The following is an 18,365-nucleotide window of genomic DNA, read 5'->3' as shown; positions in this document are numbered from 1 at the left end:
CACCCAATGCCTTTGTATCTCTGAGACTCCTCTTTAAGATTGCGATTTCTATGACTGCCTTTTGGGGGAGAAAGCAAGCAACCAACTACACACATCACATTCTCGGAAAGGTGTGAATCTGCTTAACGTATCTTCACCCTAACCCATTTATACTGAAATGTATTAAGTGGCCATGAGAATGTTCTTCATTTTTCTCTTCAGTAATGTTGTCTATTAACGTAGTACCATAGTTTGTGTGCATGAGGCAATCTTGCAAAATATTAATTTGTTTTTTCCTTTAAATTTGGAAATCAATAATAGATCTGCTTGTGGTTTTTCAATATTAGCTGTACTGGTATTTGCCCACATGGGTTTGTTCTGTGCATTCCCAAGATAGGCTTGTGTAAATGGCAGATTCGAGTAAAGAAATTATCTGTATTAAAAAAAAATATTTATAAATATTTTTTTGCAAGGACTGAACTATTTATTACATTTAGTGTGACAGGATTATGGTACTGGAAAACTGGTGTCTGTTTACACTAAATGCATATTGTGTTACACAATGGTTTATAATTGTTGACAGTTGCAACAACTTGGTTAGTCGTAAAGAAGATGGAATTATATTGCCAATTTTTTTTTTCCTCTAAATACGACTTCTTGGGCCTATTGTCACAGACTAGTTTATTTACAGGAAACCAAGTATAAGATGTTCAATATGCTGTATGCTATCTTTTTGTAGCACCTGTTTTGGTTTAAAGTATCTTTTGTATTCATTTAATAAGTCTGGGACCAAACTCTGTGGGGTTTTTTTTTTTTTCTCTCCAGAGAACAGATTACATATTTACTTGCCTGTCATACAGAAAAAGTGACATGGGCTGAGGACTGGTTGGCAATATCAACAATCCCTCCGTGTTCCCCTTATTCTGGAGTAACCTTGAGATTACTTGGTGTGGGCAGTTACACCTTAGGTCCTTGAGTGGAATATGTACTTAATGGCAGACCTAGCCTAAGTAGTGTGTACCCCCTCTTTCAGAGCAGCACTGGTTATATTGCAAGCTTCAGCGAAACTTTGCATTTACTGGCTCTGAACCTATGGGGATTTAAAACAAGGTTTGTCTAGACCTTACTGCAATACCCCCCCAGCCCAAATGGCCTAATTATGAGGGCCAAAATGGATCAGAAAAGTTCACTTCTGACATGTAACTTTTTAAAAACTGACAGAATTACCGGGTAAAAGTTACTAGTTGCTGTTTCTTTTTGAAAATTTGTTGCAAGACCTCAGTTTTGTGCTTCCCCCCCCTAAAACAGGCATCTTCCTAGCCTCATGAAACTATGCACTGTGACGTGCTTAGGTTTTATTTGATTAGTACACAAGAATTTCTGTGCCATGTCCACGTTACAATGAACCTATAAAAGGCCTTCCTCTTCACCTGAATGTGTGCTTCAGCATGTTCTAATTAATGATAAATTACATATTTTTAATAAATATGTTGGTATGGTAGAATCTGTTGTCCTTTGAAAGGGGACATGGCCTACTTAATGCTTGCTATGTCCCTTTTATTTTGTGAAATGGCAGTTTATTGGCACTTTGTTTTAGGAAGGAGAAGATTCCCCTGTGCTACATGCTGACAAATTCCATACTTCAACTAAAACCAGTTTAACAGGTCTGTGACTGAAATTGTCTCCGTCTTCAATTTCTTCCTTTCTTTTTGCATTTCCCAAATCTGTCCTGCATCTAGTCACCATCTGTATTTGGCTGTTGCATTTGTTTAGCTCACGTGCAGGATAACTGCTGGGTTCTCCATTGTCCATGTGGCTTCATAAGATTCCACAGCGGACTGCCTGCCGAAGTTGCTGAATTGCTATTATATAGGAAATGTTCTCTAGACACTTTACTTGTATCGATGCATACAGTATGTTGTTGCATAGACCTGTCCAATAATTGCCTTCTATGGAAAATCTGAGGCGTGTATCACTATTAAGGGTCCCAGATATACGGAGTGTGCGAATTTAACTGTTTTCGTCCCGAACGCCTGATTCCGGATGGAGCTTGCAGTGTGTAAATTGATATTCTGTTGCTTTTGGCATTTAGCATGTCTTGGACTTCAGCAATGAAAATAATGTAAATTAATGTAAATGGTGTAATTTCATAGTTTTTACAATAAGCATCAGGTTTCAAAAGTAATACTTGATTGTGTTTTGCCATTTTAATCCTTTTAAAAATTGATTTAAACTATTAGTTTCCAAAAGTATAACTGTTAACACATTTCAGTGTACACTCCATAGTGGTGGTTTGTTTTTCATCAGGTCATGACCTGAAACATCAGGGACTTGCAGGCCAAAACCCTGTCCACCAGCATCACTGCTTGCATATTGCAGCCATGTATGTTTTAAATGTTTATGTGCAAAGAATTACTATAAGAATTCTGTACCTCTAATCACTTTTGTATTTTATCTTTTAAACATAACGGATGACCGCTTTGTGAAATTAAAATAACAGGGTAAATCTACAATAATATGTAGGAATATTTTGGACAAAAATCTGCTTTTAAAAATGGTCAAATGACAAAATAAATGTGATTTATAAATGGTGTTCCTTGTTTCTTTATGTACTTATGCATTTTTCTTCATTTAAATAATATGAACAGGATGCATATTTAAGGACACCAAATGTACAATAAATTGGGCACATAGGGACAAAAGTTCGACTGTACTTATGTGTCTCAACACTGCAGTTTGCAAACTGAGCCCAGATGTTTCATAGCAAGGCAATGTCTGCATTTTCCCCTCCACCCCAAACAAGTGTAATATTTTAGTCATTATTTCAAACTTGGGTTTTTTTTAAGGGAATAGTGGTCCTGTTGTAAAAATTTACCCATTAAATGATTTCTGTTCAAATAACAATCTGTAAACCGGATATGGACGCAGGGACCTGCCCGTGGACGCAAAAGACAGTGCGCAGGCGCCACACAAAGCCCCAACCCCCCCCCCAGAATGAAACGGGAGAGACTAAGCACGTGCGCAGGCGCCACACAAAGCCCCCCCCAACGCACCAGAGCAAAACGGGAGAGACAACGAACAGTCATCATAAAGAGGTTAAAGAACAGGGACAAACACATGGAGAGCAGGTTACAGAACAAAGCCCCCCTCCCCAGAGTAAAACGAGAGAGACTACGAACCGTCTGACATGCCGCTGGCAGGATAAAGCGAGGTCAGAAATAAAACAGAGTAGGAAACAAAGTAAAACTTTATACAGGGATTAAAGAACGGGGACGAACACATGGAGAGCGGGTTACAGATGATGAAAACTGGAATGCAACAGCTTCAAAAAAACCTAGGCACGAGAAACATGCACACCGAGATACAGAATATAAAGGCAGAAACAACGACAGTTAAACGTCCATACCAACTAACACAGCTTCGACACCGAGCCCGCGTGGACAGATCTAATGAACGTGGACGCCTACAACGCGTGTCTCAAACTGTGTAGGCAAAGCAGGCACGGATTCAACACGACACAGCTCGAGTGACCGAGATACAAACGCGCCTACCTGGATATAATTAATAAACGCAGGTGCCTACAACGTGCGTCTGAAATGCCGCAGGCACTGCTCCAAAAAGAAAGAGCTCGACTAAACGAGATACGGAGTGAAACGGGAAACACTAGAGAGTCCGCAGTGCTCCACAATACACCGCATAATAGTTCGGAAAGACCTTCGTAGTAACAGTGGGGAGACCCAGAGTGACCCGGGTGAACGCTCCGTATTAAACATACGTCATCCTCGCACGTCCAAAATATACAGCATAGGTGTATCACATTACAGTGATGCATTATTAACAGTACGATAAACATCACAGTATCGCAAACAAATGAAAATTATTACTCGAAAAAGGGAAAATATATTCACCACGGACCAGGTGTCATTGAAACAAAAGTAGAATAAACAGAGATCAGAAATGAAAGACAGAGTAGAAAACAAAGTAAAACGTCATAAACGGGTTAAACGAGGGGGCCAAACACATGGACAGCAGCTTACAGATAATGAAGACCGGAATTCTAAATCTTCAAAAACAAAAGCTCGACTGACCGAGATACAAACTGAAACGGGAAACACTACGGGGTCCGCAGTAGTCCACAATGCACCGCATAATAGTACGGACGGAGCTCCGTATTAACAGTAGGGGGCCCCAGGGTGACACGGGCGAACGCTCCGTATTAAACGTGCGTCATCCTCGCACGTGGCTGCCCAGTGAGCACGGGTTCAAAACGCCGGGGGTAGGCGAGCGAAGCGAGCAGGGGGCAGAGCCCCCTTGTGTTTATATAAGTGTTACACTCTACAGTGTTGGATAGATACTTTATTAATCCCAAGGGGAAATTCACATATTCCAGCAGCAGCATACTGATAAACAATCCATGTCAAAGTAGTAAAAAGTGTCAATCGAACATGTCCACATAAAAGAAAGTGGTAGGAGTGATCAGTGAAATAGAGAAAAAGGTAGAAAGATAGTCATACACAGAGCTGCTGGAAAGGCCGGTAGTGGAGTTCTTATCAAATCCACACTTCCCGTGAGAAGTTGATTGCACAATACTTCTGGGGCAGTGCCTTAATGTCAGTTCATTTGATGTCTGACCAGACTCCCCTGCCCCACAAATGCATCCCACCATTTTAAAGAGATACATTTAAAAGGGTACATAACATAATTTGTTCTGTTGACCTCACCGGCCACTGTTCATCAGAGGGCTTGAAGTGGAGAGGGTGAGCTGCATTAAATACCTGGGCGTCTACATCAGTGAGGACCTCACTTGGACACTTAACGCCACACAGCTGGTCAAGAGGAGGACTCAACAGCGGCTGAACTTTCTGAGGAGGCTGAGAAAGTTTGGTATGTTGACTAAGATCTTTGGCAACTTTTACAGCTGCATTGTTGAGAGCATCTTGACCAACTGCATCACCGTGTGGTGCGGCAGCATTACTGCTGTGGACCGCAAACGCCTGCAGGGAGTGGTAAGACTGCTGAGATACATGGTTTTTATTGTTATCTATTTGCTACTTATTATTTATGTTTATACATTGGTTTGTTAACCATTGGCATTTGGTGTGGACAGCAAAGAAGAATTTCATTGTACAGGGAAACCGTTACCTTACTGTGCACATTTTGAACTTGAACTTAATAGTTGCAATAATTATTTAGAGAGCAGTGAGTGTAGAAATTCCCTTTGCTATCCTGTTTTCCTCCTGGGGAATTTTTTTTTTTGTACTACTTTACATTTTAGCTAATTCACTTGTTCAACCATTTTATGCTTTTAGGATGCAAAAAAAAAGGAAATCCTTTTTTCATAGTATTTCTTAATGCTAAATACAAAGCAGCTTTTTTTTTTTTTCTTCTTCCCAGCATTCACACTTAAACAGTTAAATGTCTTAAATTTCCTTATTAACATAATTGATAAAACGCAGTAATCTTAAATTTCCAAATCCCAAATTAGATACCTCCAGTGATATGAGACAATATAGAACGCCATTTAGCTGACTTAAATCTGATGCAAACTTTAACCTTTACAGATTTAGCCTCTTCTGCACTTACAGGTTTTTACTATTGCACCTAAATTGCTTGCCTAAAAATGGAACAGCTATTCTCCTTATGTAATAAAGGAGCTGCAAATGGCTAAAGAATAGTGAGTGGAACACTCCAAATTTAAGTTTCTATAAATCTTTTTTTTGTTTACACCAATAATTAAATAAAACGCACAATATGGTGGTTTAGGGGTTTCTTTTCAAAACAAGAATTTACATACCTGACCAAGACATTTTCATTATGCACAGCCCTGGAATCAATTTTATGTTGTGCCCCATTCTAAGTCATGACTAGAAGTTTCCATTTAATTGGCAATTTGTTAGATATGTGGAATGAAAACTGCTCTCCCTTTCCAATTCCAGTTATAATAGTAGCCTCAATTATGTCTGTCTGCCACACTTCTCGGAACCTTTTTAAAATTATATATTTTTTTTTAATTTTATTTATAATTTAGAATTTACTGGGTTTTTTTTTTTTTTTAATATATAACCTCAAACTGTAGTCTGACTGTTTTTACTCTTCCTCTCACTTGGTGATTTACTTTGTGACAAACTTCCTTGCTTGCTTATTTATTAGATTAACTTTTTTCCAGGGTCTATTTGTACCTGACAGTCATTTAAGAGAAACCAGGCAATATACTGTTCTAGTGCTTTAATAGCTGGGAATTGGTTTATTTTATAAAAAAAAAAAAAGGTAATTTTAATATGAACACCATTGCATTATAAATTGATTTGTATACAGGTGCTGGTCATAAAATTAGAATATCGTGACAAAGTTGATTTATTTCGGTAATTCCATTCAAAAAGTGAAACTTGTATATTAGATACATCAGTCTGTGTGTAATGAATGAATTTCAAATGTTTATTTTAATGTTGTTTATAACTGACAACTAATGAGAGTCCCAAATTCAGTATCTCGGTAAATTAGAATTATCAATTAAGACCAATGCAAAAAAAAGGATTTTTAGAAATGTTGGCCAACTGATAGGTATGAAAATGAAAAGTATGAGCACGTACAGCACTCAATATTTAGTTGGGACTCCTTTGGCCTGGATTACCGCAGCAATGCAGCGTGGCATGTAGTCGATCAGTCTGTGGCACTGCTCAGGTGTTACGAGAGCCCATGTTGCTCTGATAGTGTCCTTCAGCTCTTCTGAATTGTTGGGTCTGGCATATTGCATCTTCCTCTTCACAATACCCCATAGATTTTCTATGGGGTTAAGGTCAGGTGAGTTTGCTGGCCAATCAAGAACAGGGATACCATGGTCCTTAAACCAGGTACTGGTAGCTTTGGCACTGTGTGCAGGTGCCAGGTCCTGTTAGAAAATGAAATCTGCATCTCCATAAAGTTCGTCAGCAGCAGGAAGCATGAAGTGCTCTAAAACTTCCTGGTAGACGGCTGCGTTGACCTTGGACCTCGGGAAAACACAATGGACCAACACCAGCGGATGACATGGCACCCCAAACCATCACTGACTGTGGAAACTTTACACTGGACCTCACGCAACATGGATTCTGTGCCTCTCCTCTCTTCCTCCAGACTCTGGGACCTTGATTTCCAAAGGAAATGCAAAATTTTCTTTCATCAGAGAACACAACTTTGGACCACTCGGCAGCAGTCCAGTCCTTTTTGTCTTTAGCCCAGGCGAGACGCTTCTGACGCTGTCTCTTGTTCAAGAGTGGCGTGACACAAGGAATGTGACAGCTGAAACCCATGTCTTGCATACGTCTGTGCGTGGTGGTTCTTTAAGCACTGACTCCAACTGCAGTCCACTCTTTTTGTGATTCTCCCCCACATTTTTGAATGGGTTTTGTTTCACAATCCTCTCCAGGGTGCGGTTATCCCTATTACTTGTACACTTTTTTTCTACCACATCTTGTCCTTCCCTTCGCCTCTCTATTAATGTGCTTGGACACAGAGCTCTGTGAACAGCCAGCCTCTTTAGCAATGACCTTTTGTGTCTTGCCCTCCTTGTTCAAGGTGTCAATGGTCGTCTTTTGGACAACTGTCAAGTCGGCAGTCTTCCCCATGATTGTGTAGCCTACAGAACTAGACTGAGAGACCATTTAAAGGCTTTTGCAGGTGTTTTGAGTTAATTAGCTGATTAGAGTGTGGCACCAGGTGTCTTCAATATTGAACCTTTTCACAATATTCTAATTTTCCGAGATACTGAATTTGGGACTTTCATTAGTTGTCGGTTATAATCATCAACATTAAAAAAGATAAACATTTGAAATACATCAGTCTGTGTGTAATGAATGAATCTAATATACAAGTTTCACTTTTTGAACGGAATTACTGAAATCAACTTTGTCATGATATTCTAATTTTATGACCAGCACATTAAATGTGCAAATTGTAGAAATATTTCTAAAACTTCAGGAGATGCTAGTCTGGTGCAGTTCTTTCTAAAATTATTTCCAAATGTAATAGTTTCTGGAATGGAATCTAAAGCATATCTTGGGGGCATCCGATGCTAAACAGGACATAACCTTGAGTAGAGTGGCAGTCCATCACAGACAGGGCTGTTATACTAACAGAGCAAGTTATAAAATAATCCCTTGGGGTCACTGGGATAATAGTGATAAGAAACCTCGGCTGCACTGGTGCTTTACATTATGGGGCATGGAGGAAAAGCTTAAGTTACGAAATAACGTCTGTTTTTGAAGCCAAGGCAGTTGTCAAGTATTGACTTTTGCAGGGCATACTTGAACCTGTAGCCTCTGTGGATATAATCCGACAAGAGAAATCCACATTACTAACCGAGAATGCTAAACCGGATGGACGCAGGGACATCCGTCCATGGGCTGTAGCCGCAAAAAAGACGTACTGCGCAGGCGCCCCAAGAAATGAGGCGCCGCGAGAGGCGGCATGACCACACAAAAAAGGAGTGAGCACAGAAAAAAGGAGTCGAAGAAATGAGGCGCAAGGAGTCAGCACAGAAAAAAGGAGTCAAATGCAGGCGACGCACACAGCGCCGCACGAAAGCCATTGCACACGAAACTAGCACACAAAAAAAAAAACCCGCTCGCGCCCCACAAATCCCACACCCACCTCCAAGCACCCCCACCCACAAGCAACGGACGGGACACACACAGAGGACGATTCAACAAGCCCCTGGCACACAAAAAAAAGAACCCGCAAACCCCCTCCCCCCCCCACAAGCAACGGACGGGACACACACAAAGAGGAGGATTCAAGAAGCCCCTGGCACACAGAGAGGACGCTCGCGCCCCACCAATCCCACCACCCCCCCCAAGCAACATTACCCCCCCCCCCCCCCCGACGCCGGCAAAGCACACAGCGACGCACGAATCCCATTGCACACGAAACGGGACGCACACAAAGAGGAGGATTCAACAAGCTCCTACCACACCAAAAAAAAGAAGCCGTGACCGCCACACCAAGCCCATTAGAGACGAAACGGGACAGACTATGGACATGGCACACGAAACATTCACAACAACGACGATTCAGACCCACAAACACACTAACATCAATAAGAAGTGACACCCAATGCCCCATTTCTAAAGGAAACGTCCGCAGACACCTGCTAAACGATTGCGCCACTTAGCTGACAACGCGTTCAATAATGAGTCCACTATTGAGGAAAATTCATTGGGATTAATGAATGTCATTTGCAATCATTGTCATTCTCAACTTCCCTGAAGAAACAACTGGCAATACAAGTAATGAATTTACACGTTGTTGTCAAAAGGGTCAGATTAGACTGCCTCCTTTACATTCATATCCTGAATATCTACAGAATCTTCTAACTAACGATGTACCTGAAAGTTAAAACTTTATGAACTGCATTAGATCCTACAATACTTCATTTGCTTTTGCATTTACCGGAGTAAATATCAGGCCACTAAAAGGCAATGGCCCATACTGCTTTCGCATATGTGGACAAATATTGCATCGCATTGGAACAGTGCACCCTGAAACAAATCAACAACGCAAATATGCACAAATCTACACACACAGCCCCATTTCTAAATGAACCGTCCGTATTAAACATACGTCATCTCAACACGTTCACACTATGCAGCATAGGTGGATCTCATTACAATAAGGCACTATTAACCGTTCAACCGCAGAAAAGGCTCCATATTAACAGTGAGTGCGATCCTCCTTATTACTTATCCATATTTCTAACGCTGAAGAACAAACAATTCATGAATTCACGATCACGGGTACAAACCGATACGGATCGAGTAACGGGACCAAACACACGAACCCGCATGAAAAAAAACAATACACGTCGGCTCCAACGCGCTTCTGAAACTCTGGAAGAAAAAATGTCTCGGCTCCAAAAACGCAAAGCTCAACTAACACGGTTACAGAAACGAACCCAAATGGACAGACACACTGAACGTGGACGCATGCAGCGCGCGTCTCACAGTACTGCATCGAAACAGGCACGGCTTCAAAACGAAACACCTCCCGTCTCAGACATACAGAAACGGCAGCGAGAGGACAAAATAAACGCAGTACAAGCAGGCAAGGCTCCAAAAAGAGCAAGCTCAACTGACCGACATACAAAAACGGGCAAGGCTCAATACAAACAATGCATGCCGTAAACTACAACGGGCTTCTCACACTTCACAAGCAAATCTATTTCAGCTCCAAAACAACACGTCCCAAATACTGGACATGCAACGACGCGCCTCTCAAACGGCACAAGCTCATATCCTGAATATCTACAGAAGCTTCTAACTAACGATGCACCTGAAAGTTAAATCTTTATGAACTGCATTAGATCCTACAAATCGATATCCACTATGAACATTAACAGTGGCACTGCACATGACATCCGTCTTGCAAAACTGTTAATTATTGATGAATGTACAATGGCATCCACTCACTTACTCAACACCATTCATAAACTTCTACAAACGTTTATGAATGATAATATTCCCTTTGGAGGAAAGGTACTTTTATTACGAGGAGATTTTACACAGTGCTTAGCTATTGTTCCACATTCCATGCGCTAAGCTATTGTTCAGTGCACCTTAAAATATGCAGACAATTGGCATTGCTTGCAAAAGATAGTTAGTACAAAACATGCGATGTCCACATCCAGATCATAACAATTATTTATTACAACTGGGAGATGGTACACTCACCAATACAGATAAGACTTCACCCAGATATTATTACAATTCCTCAAGTCTTTATCTGCGCCGACTTAGTTACAGACAGATTTGGAACAGCAATCTCATTAGACCAAATGCCCCTTTTAACACAACGCACTATATTATGTCCAAAAAATATTAATGTGGAAAACATAAATACCCAAGTCATTGCATTACTTCCTGGAGAGAGACAACTCTTTCTAAGCTCTGACAAACTTGACTCTGATCACGACAATAACCATCTTCATTGACCTTTCAAGTTCTGACCTGGAATTAGCCTTTAACACTTAAACGGCGTGTACAAAGAAATTTTCCAATAAACCTTTACACTGTGCCACACACTTTGTTGTTTGCTTTCTATTTGCATCATCTACACCTTCACACTATTCTACATCTCATTCATACATCACGCTCTTTCTCATTCCCAACACCAGGGGTTGGCGAGCGAAGCGAGCAGGGGGCGGAGCCCCCTAGTATGGCACTAAAAGGCATGGGTAAATCTTTAATATACAGCTCTTTACTCACCATATACATTGTAGTATAATTTCTCTATAGCCTGAATCTGTGTTTAAGCCATTGGAGCAGTACAGTAATTGTCCAGGTCTTCAATGGGAACTGTCGCTGAGCATACATCTGTTTCAGCAGAGTACAGGGGCATCGTTGTAAACGGCTTCTAGTATTTAAAAGGTCCCCGGCTTTTTTGTGTGTTTTTAATACACACACACATTCTGTATTTTCGTTAAGCTCTTTGTGAAAATTGCCAGGTATGGTAACTACCATCTGTCTTGATTGTTACTTTGTTGTTCTTTTAAGACTCAAATGCAGCACATGCTTTTTACTTCCTTGTATAAGGAAAGTATTGGAATCCTCCAAAAATTCCATGTTGAGATTTTGATGAATCTCAACATTAGACCTCCCCAAGTCTGAAAATACCATTTTTTTTGGAATTGTGTGTTTGTAAACATAACTTGAGTATGCTTTCACTTAGGTGAATCAAATTTTGCATACAAGTATTGGATACAAAAACATAGATTTCTAGCAACTTTTGGGCTGTTTTCATTAACCGGAAATGGTACTTTACCTTTTATTCATGCAACTTCAGAGTCTAATTTATTCAACTTTTATTATAATTGTTCAATATATTTGTTGGTGATGGTTCTTTAATGTACGTAATATAAAAATCATTGTCTTGAGGTGTACTTCTCAAATATCCATCCCCATATCGTAGTATATGAGAGTGTAAAAATCGGGAGTGGTCTCCCCTAAACTACGATATCTGTGCACCTGGCCTCATCACCTTACGCTTGCCTGAAAAAACAGTCTTTACTTCAGCTGCATGTATGTAGCAAATCACAATTTTTAAGTAGGTGTTTTAAGTTCAGGTTATAGCTGTATCTTGCAATTACACGTGCATTGTAAAATAGTTTATAGTGTAATTTTTGAACATAACTCACCTTTTACATTGAGATTCAGCCTTTTTAAAAGACCAGCTGTGCACGATAGCGCAGCACTTGTAGTCTTCTACAATAACCTTTTACCCCCATCAGGCTGTGATTTCCTCCTGACAGAGGAGTACACTTTGCCTTGTGGGTGGTTTTGTTTTGATTAGCTTGTATATTTACATAATTCACACAAAGAATAGCAAATGTCATTCTCGCATATTTGTAGTTTTGTCACAAATGTGCGTCAAATGAAGGCGAGAATCCATACTAGATAACTGTCTTTGCTTGGAAAAACTGATGCATTTCATATGGTTTTTAACTCTTTTAGGGCGGATGTCGACTTTTGTCGACAGGAGGGGTTGAAGGCGAATGTCGACAAAAGTCGACATCCAGGGATAGAGGGCGACAATCGGCTGTTAATGGTGACAAATCTCACTGTCACGTCACAGGCATTCCCTCTGTGCTTGGAGGAATGCTAGACTCGTTGACTCGGCAAATAAACATTGCGTGTGCATGAGTTGCGAAATGTAAACAAAGGCAAGATGGCACCGACATGTGAAAAGGCAGCGAAGCAAGTGCAGAAAAGAAAACACTTGGCAGACGTTGTTTTGCGCATTATCGCGGAGTCGACTCTTGATTTTTCAGAATCGGACTTTATTGGCAGTGATCAGGAGATCGAGCAAGAGAGTTAGAAGCAGGCATCAGCTGATCAGACACCAGCCGATGCCGCGCCAGCGGATCTGCTGCCAGTTGAGTGCCTTCGCGCAGCCGATGCATCTACGGCAAGGTTCGCATGGGATAAATACACAGACATTGATCCGTTGAGAGCCGATCTGGCTACCGGAGTTTACAAGACGGCATGGCTTGCTTTTGGACACGACAGATCACCAGCTGCTGTACTTCAGGCTGCTCTCTCCTGATGCTGCTTTTCAGCTACTGTCAGACGAGACAAACAGGTAGGCAGAGATTTTTTTTGAATCGCGGGCTGCGTTTGCATCGCATTCTCGTTTTTCAAATTGAAACCCACAACGAAAGATGAGATGAAGCGCGCTGTGGCATTACAAATAGAGATGGGACAGAACTGGTGATATAACTTCAGGGAGCATTGGTCCAAACGTGTTTTGTCCCCTGGTGGCTTAGGTACGTGCTGCTGCAAAGTTTTATTCACTTCTGTAATAAACAGAAGCAAATCCCATGGGGTGAGCCAGGCTATAATGCCATACATAAAGTTCATAAAGTCTCAGAAGATGAAAAGAGGTGACAATACGGTTTTCATGCAGGCAGAAAACTTGGTGGCGGTGGCATGGCACGAAGGCAAATGGGTGACTTGTCTCTCTACAGTACACACTAACAATATATGTTAGAAAATGCAGCAACAGACAATTTAAAAATAGGCACCAAAGCAACACATATTGTAAGGAGTGCAATGTGGCAATGACTGAAATTGGCTGCTTTGAGCGAGATCAGACTTTGCTGTGTAAAATGTATGTGATATGTATGTGAAATCATAGAGTATGCAGGCTCATACAACATGCAAGACAGTAACATTTGTCAAAAGTAAATATTTTTTGTTGATTTGATATGTTAAACAATTGTGTTCTTTTTTAAAAAATGTTAGTTTTTGGAAAAATATTCAGCCCTGGGAGAAAAGAAACAAAAAAAAAATTAGCACTAAAAGAGTTAAGCTTTCCCTCTATGTCCCACAACCTTCATTGAAAATCACCAGAGTAGACAAGTGGGGTTTTTTTGAATATATAAAGTGCGCTACTTTTTCACCATGTTTGAAGAAACTTTCACTGGGTAGGGGAGGGGTAACAAACTGTGTACTTTTGAGTCCACATCAATAGCATAACCCTTTCAACTACATCGTGCGTAAAGTTGTATTGATGGCCCTCATTCCTATAGTATATGCAATCTTCAAGGCCAGATGTCCAACGTCATAGACCTGTTTTGAAAACTCTAAATGATCTTCATCTGTAATGTCCATACTGTGATTACATGGCTCCATGTTACAAGAGTGTGTTGTGTGTGTTTTTCCTCCCCCTCTCCTGTGGAAGATAGGATGGCCGTTGCTCGCACTGTTTTCCATGCAGCACATTTGCAAAACTATTTTTGTTCCTTTTGCCTTTGTCCTGTTTGCTTTTTGGTTTTATAAGTTTTAGTTTACATAATTTTATTGGGTGAAGTTCATTGAAGTTTAGCATAGTTTTGTCCATTTTTCTAATTGTGGATGTCTCCACATTGGTTTATTTATTTATTTTTTTTACTGTGGTGTTGGTGTGTTTTTTCTATAAAAACTGATCTTCATAAATCCCAATATCATGAAAAACTTTTCTTCCTTCCTTCACTTAGACATATTCTGGATTATTCTGTGTTGTCATCAACCCATATAAGAACTTGCCAATTTATTCAGAAGAAATTATAGAAATGTACAAGGGCAAGAAGCGTCATGAGATGCCTCCTCATATCTATGCAATCACAGATACTGCATACAGGAGTATGATGCAAGGTGAGTGCACTACTTGGTAGCATTCTCACTAGATGGTTCTGTTTTATTCATTGCTGTTACTTATTTTATATTTGTGTAGGCATTTTTTTTCTTTCCTGTATCTGTTTAACCTTCTACTCCTTACTGTGTGTGTAATCATACAGAAGCTCCAATATGATATGTACAACCTCTTTGTGTGATACATTTTCATGTAGTGCTTGATTTCCTTGTTAATCAAAGGAATGATGGGTATAGTGTTGTACAGATCAAGGACAACCTTGATAGAATGGCATCTGCCTTTTTTAAAACAAAAAAAAAATACACCACCTTTTCAATAAGCAACAATGACTGAGTTCTAACAGCAATAGATTGAGATGGTGTGTGCCAGAAAATGCATGTGTAACAAAGAGGTGGGTACAAATACAAAATTAACAAAACATGCCAGAAAGACCTCAGTCACTCCCCAAAGTGATAATGTAGAGTGCCATGCAGAGATTGGGGTTAAGGAAGTGCTAATTTTTGTTTAAACTGTGTAGATGCACATTTTAAAGCTGTGGTGTTTGTTTTCTAATATAGTAACATCACAAATGCAATAAGAATCTTCGCACACAATCGGGCTTTGGAAGTGTCGTGTGTTGTTGTTTTTTGTGTTTTGTTTTTTTTTTTTTTTTTTCCCCCCCCTCTCCCAGCTCCAGATTTGGTTTCTCCTTTAATGCTGCTGCTCTAATTTTTGAGGTTCTGTTTTAGGGCTAAATCATAATTTGTGATGCCATTAAAACATATTAATTCAGTAGTACCCTTCCATATCAATGTGCTGCATTTAAAAAATGTGACATGCTGCAAGAGCCCACCCATAGATGCTCAAATACATGGCATCCCTTGCAAAATGTTTGTTTAAAAAGATGACAGATTAAATTTCTCCTGGTAATGTGTGAACCTGTATAAACCTGCAATGGAAGCAGTTATAAAAAAAAAAGGAGAAAAGATCAAATCTGGGTTGATAAAAGTAATCCATATAAGTTTAAGTGTTGCTAGAGGAAGCAACAAACTTCATTCTAAATCCACAGAGTGGGGAGGGGGGTGTGGGTTTTTTATTTTTTTATTTTTTTTTTGCGCTGATCAAATAATTGTTTGGGGAGTGGGGGACAAAGACTTTTTTTTTTAATTTGAAAAATGACAGCCTTGGGCATGTAAAGATTATTGCTTTTGATTGACTTGTGTGCTATTGCAACATACACAAACGTCTTTGAAATGTGGCAGTGTCGTTCGGATGGGACATCTGTTGCCTAAGTACCTACTAATGGATGTTTAATTTAGTTACCACTAACCTCAGTCTTCGATCTAGATTTACATTTCACTTTGCATGTGTTTATAACCCGAAACAGTTTTGCAAGACAACACAATCACAAATATGTAAATTTAATATGGGCAGCAAACATGAGTGAACTTTCTTTGCCATCTTACACCACTGACAACTGCTTGGTCCAAGAGCCAAATTTTTTTTTCTTCTTCCCTAAAATCATATTCACATGATTGGCATGGTGTTCTGTTTTTTTTTTTTTTTTTTTTTTTTTCTGCCCAAATTGTTCAACAGGCTCCAAATGTGTGTATGCTACATAATCGATCAAGATTTCTCATTTAACTAGTCCACAATTTTAAATCTTTAGAAATCGAGGATTACTTTTCAACAGTGTTTGCTTTGGTTTCCCAGTCATGTTTCTGTATTCTTACGAATTTAAGTTTAACTGGTTTTGTTTCATACATTCACAGCATACTTCACTACACTTTACCTTGGCTTAATTCATACAGTTTAAGTTATATAAGTTTAATATGGGTGTAGTTTGTGTCCGAGATTTTCCATGGATCAAATTGCAAGTATTGGCTGTTTGTTTGGTTTTTTTTTTTTTTTTTTTTTGCATGTTTTTCAGTGCAGTTTAGCTTTGGATAATATTGAATGATGGAATTGAAGTGTGTATGGGCATTTATTAAGTCTATATTGGGGTTGTTTTAAGAATTCAGTTGCTTTATTGCCTTAAGTAATACAAACAATCATTAATGATTGATAAATCTACAGAGTAAATTTTAAAAATTTAGCAGACTGTGTTGTCAGACCAGGTCCAGGAGAGACATACATACAGGCTTGCAGGTGCTGCATAAATTATTACTAATGGATATTGGAGTCGATTTTGACCAAACTACTTGCAGTCTGGTGTTCTGGATAGGGAAGCACAGAAGATTTTTATCTTTCAGTTTTAAACCTCTTATTAATCCAACATATTGAAATACATGTAAATTTGCAGCTTTCCACTGAGCTTAGCTGTAAAATGTACTGAAAAATGACACAAGTAAAAGTCCAAGTCCTCCGACAAATTCTTTTACTGAAGTTAAACACTTTTCACTTGAATAGATGCACAATATATATATAAAAAAAAAAAAAAAAGGTAAATCAACACCAAATGAATATGAACCGGGGCGGCAAGGTGGCGCAGTGGGTAGCGCTGCTGCCTCGCAGTTGGGAGACCTGGGTTCGCTTCCCGGGTCCTCCCTGCGTGGAGTTTGCATGTTCTCCCCGTGTCTGCGTGGGTTTCCTCCGGGCGCTCCAGTTTCCTCCCACAGTCCAAAGACATGCAGGTTAGGTGGATTGGCGATTCTACAATTGGCCCAAGTGTGTGCTTGGTGTGTTTGTGTGTGTGTCCTGCGGTGGGTTGGCACCCTGCCCGGGATTGGTTCCTGCCTTGTGCCCTGTGTTGGCTGGGATTGGCTCCAGCAGACCCCCGTGACCCTGTGTTCGGATTCAGCGGGTTGAAAAATGGATGGATGGATGAATATGAACCAAAATAAAGATGGGTTTTTAGAAGGGCAGTTATTACAGTGAATAGTAATACAATTTTGGCACTGTTTAACGCCTCTTAATTTTTTGGTTTCCTTTGTTCAATTCTCTTTACAAGAGTGCTCGAGTTTGTAATTTTAAACTATAGAATTAACTACAAATTAACTCAAGGCCAGTTAATTACAGCATAACTGGTGGATGTATACCAGTTGGTTTTCTCAAATGTTTATAGGAACGAATTAAAAACAATTTAAATTCTTCAGCATTAAACCAACTTATATTAATATTACACTGCAGTAATTCTACTTGAAAATACAACATAATGAAATGGCAGTTTTATTTCAGTCTTGCTCTGGACATGGGTCAGTTCTGTTGAATTTTAATGCTTTCTCCTGAATTGCATAAAGGACTAATAACAGAAGATTTGAGAAAATGTCTTGCCCTTTGCAATTCATTCAAACACAGGCTGAATAACAGATTTGCAGTAGTAATCCAATTTGCCTAGACAAAATATTTCGCTACTAAAAGCTGACCCTTTCACACACCTAGAACATTTACTTAAGTCATCCAACTGTATGTCTTCCTTAGTCACTTTGACTCTAATAGATTCTGTTCTACAGGGCAGTGTTCCGTTAGCTTTCCCTCCGCTCAAATTCTATAAGGTGGCAACAAAAAACTTTTTTCTACTTGAAGGAAAACTGACGGCCCTTTTAATTAGCTCTTGCATAACAAACAACAAGGCTACAAGATCTTGTTGAAATCCTGAGACTGTCTTCCCCAGTTACATAGCAACTTTAATGACTGGCCTCAGTCTAGCATTTTCAGTAATTGATCTTGTAAGAATTTACCCAATATCTTGTGTGTACATCCTACAAATTATTCATGGAATACAATATGCCCATAGAATCATGTTT

The 18,365-nt window shown here is 39.7% G+C and overlaps 1 protein-coding gene across 2 annotated transcripts in view; it reads left to right on the top strand.

Annotated features, from left to right (window-relative positions):
- myh9a (myosin, heavy chain 9a, non-muscle) overlaps positions 1-18,365 on the top strand; it is a 103,661-nt gene that overhangs the window by 13,221 nt on the left and 72,075 nt on the right. For both annotated transcript variants that reach the window (XM_028815573.2, XM_028815572.2), the window contains exon 3: positions 14,486-14,642. In XM_028815573.2, coding sequence (XP_028671406.1) covers positions 14,486-14,642 — 157 coding nt within the window. The remainder of the gene's footprint in view (positions 1-14,485; positions 14,643-18,365) is intronic.

This window comes from Erpetoichthys calabaricus, chromosome 12 (genome assembly GCF_900747795.2).
Source record: "Erpetoichthys calabaricus chromosome 12, fErpCal1.3, whole genome shotgun sequence".
NCBI lineage: Eukaryota > Metazoa > Chordata > Cladistia > Polypteriformes > Polypteridae > Erpetoichthys > Erpetoichthys calabaricus.
This window is presented reverse-complemented; position numbering and strand designations above follow the sequence as displayed.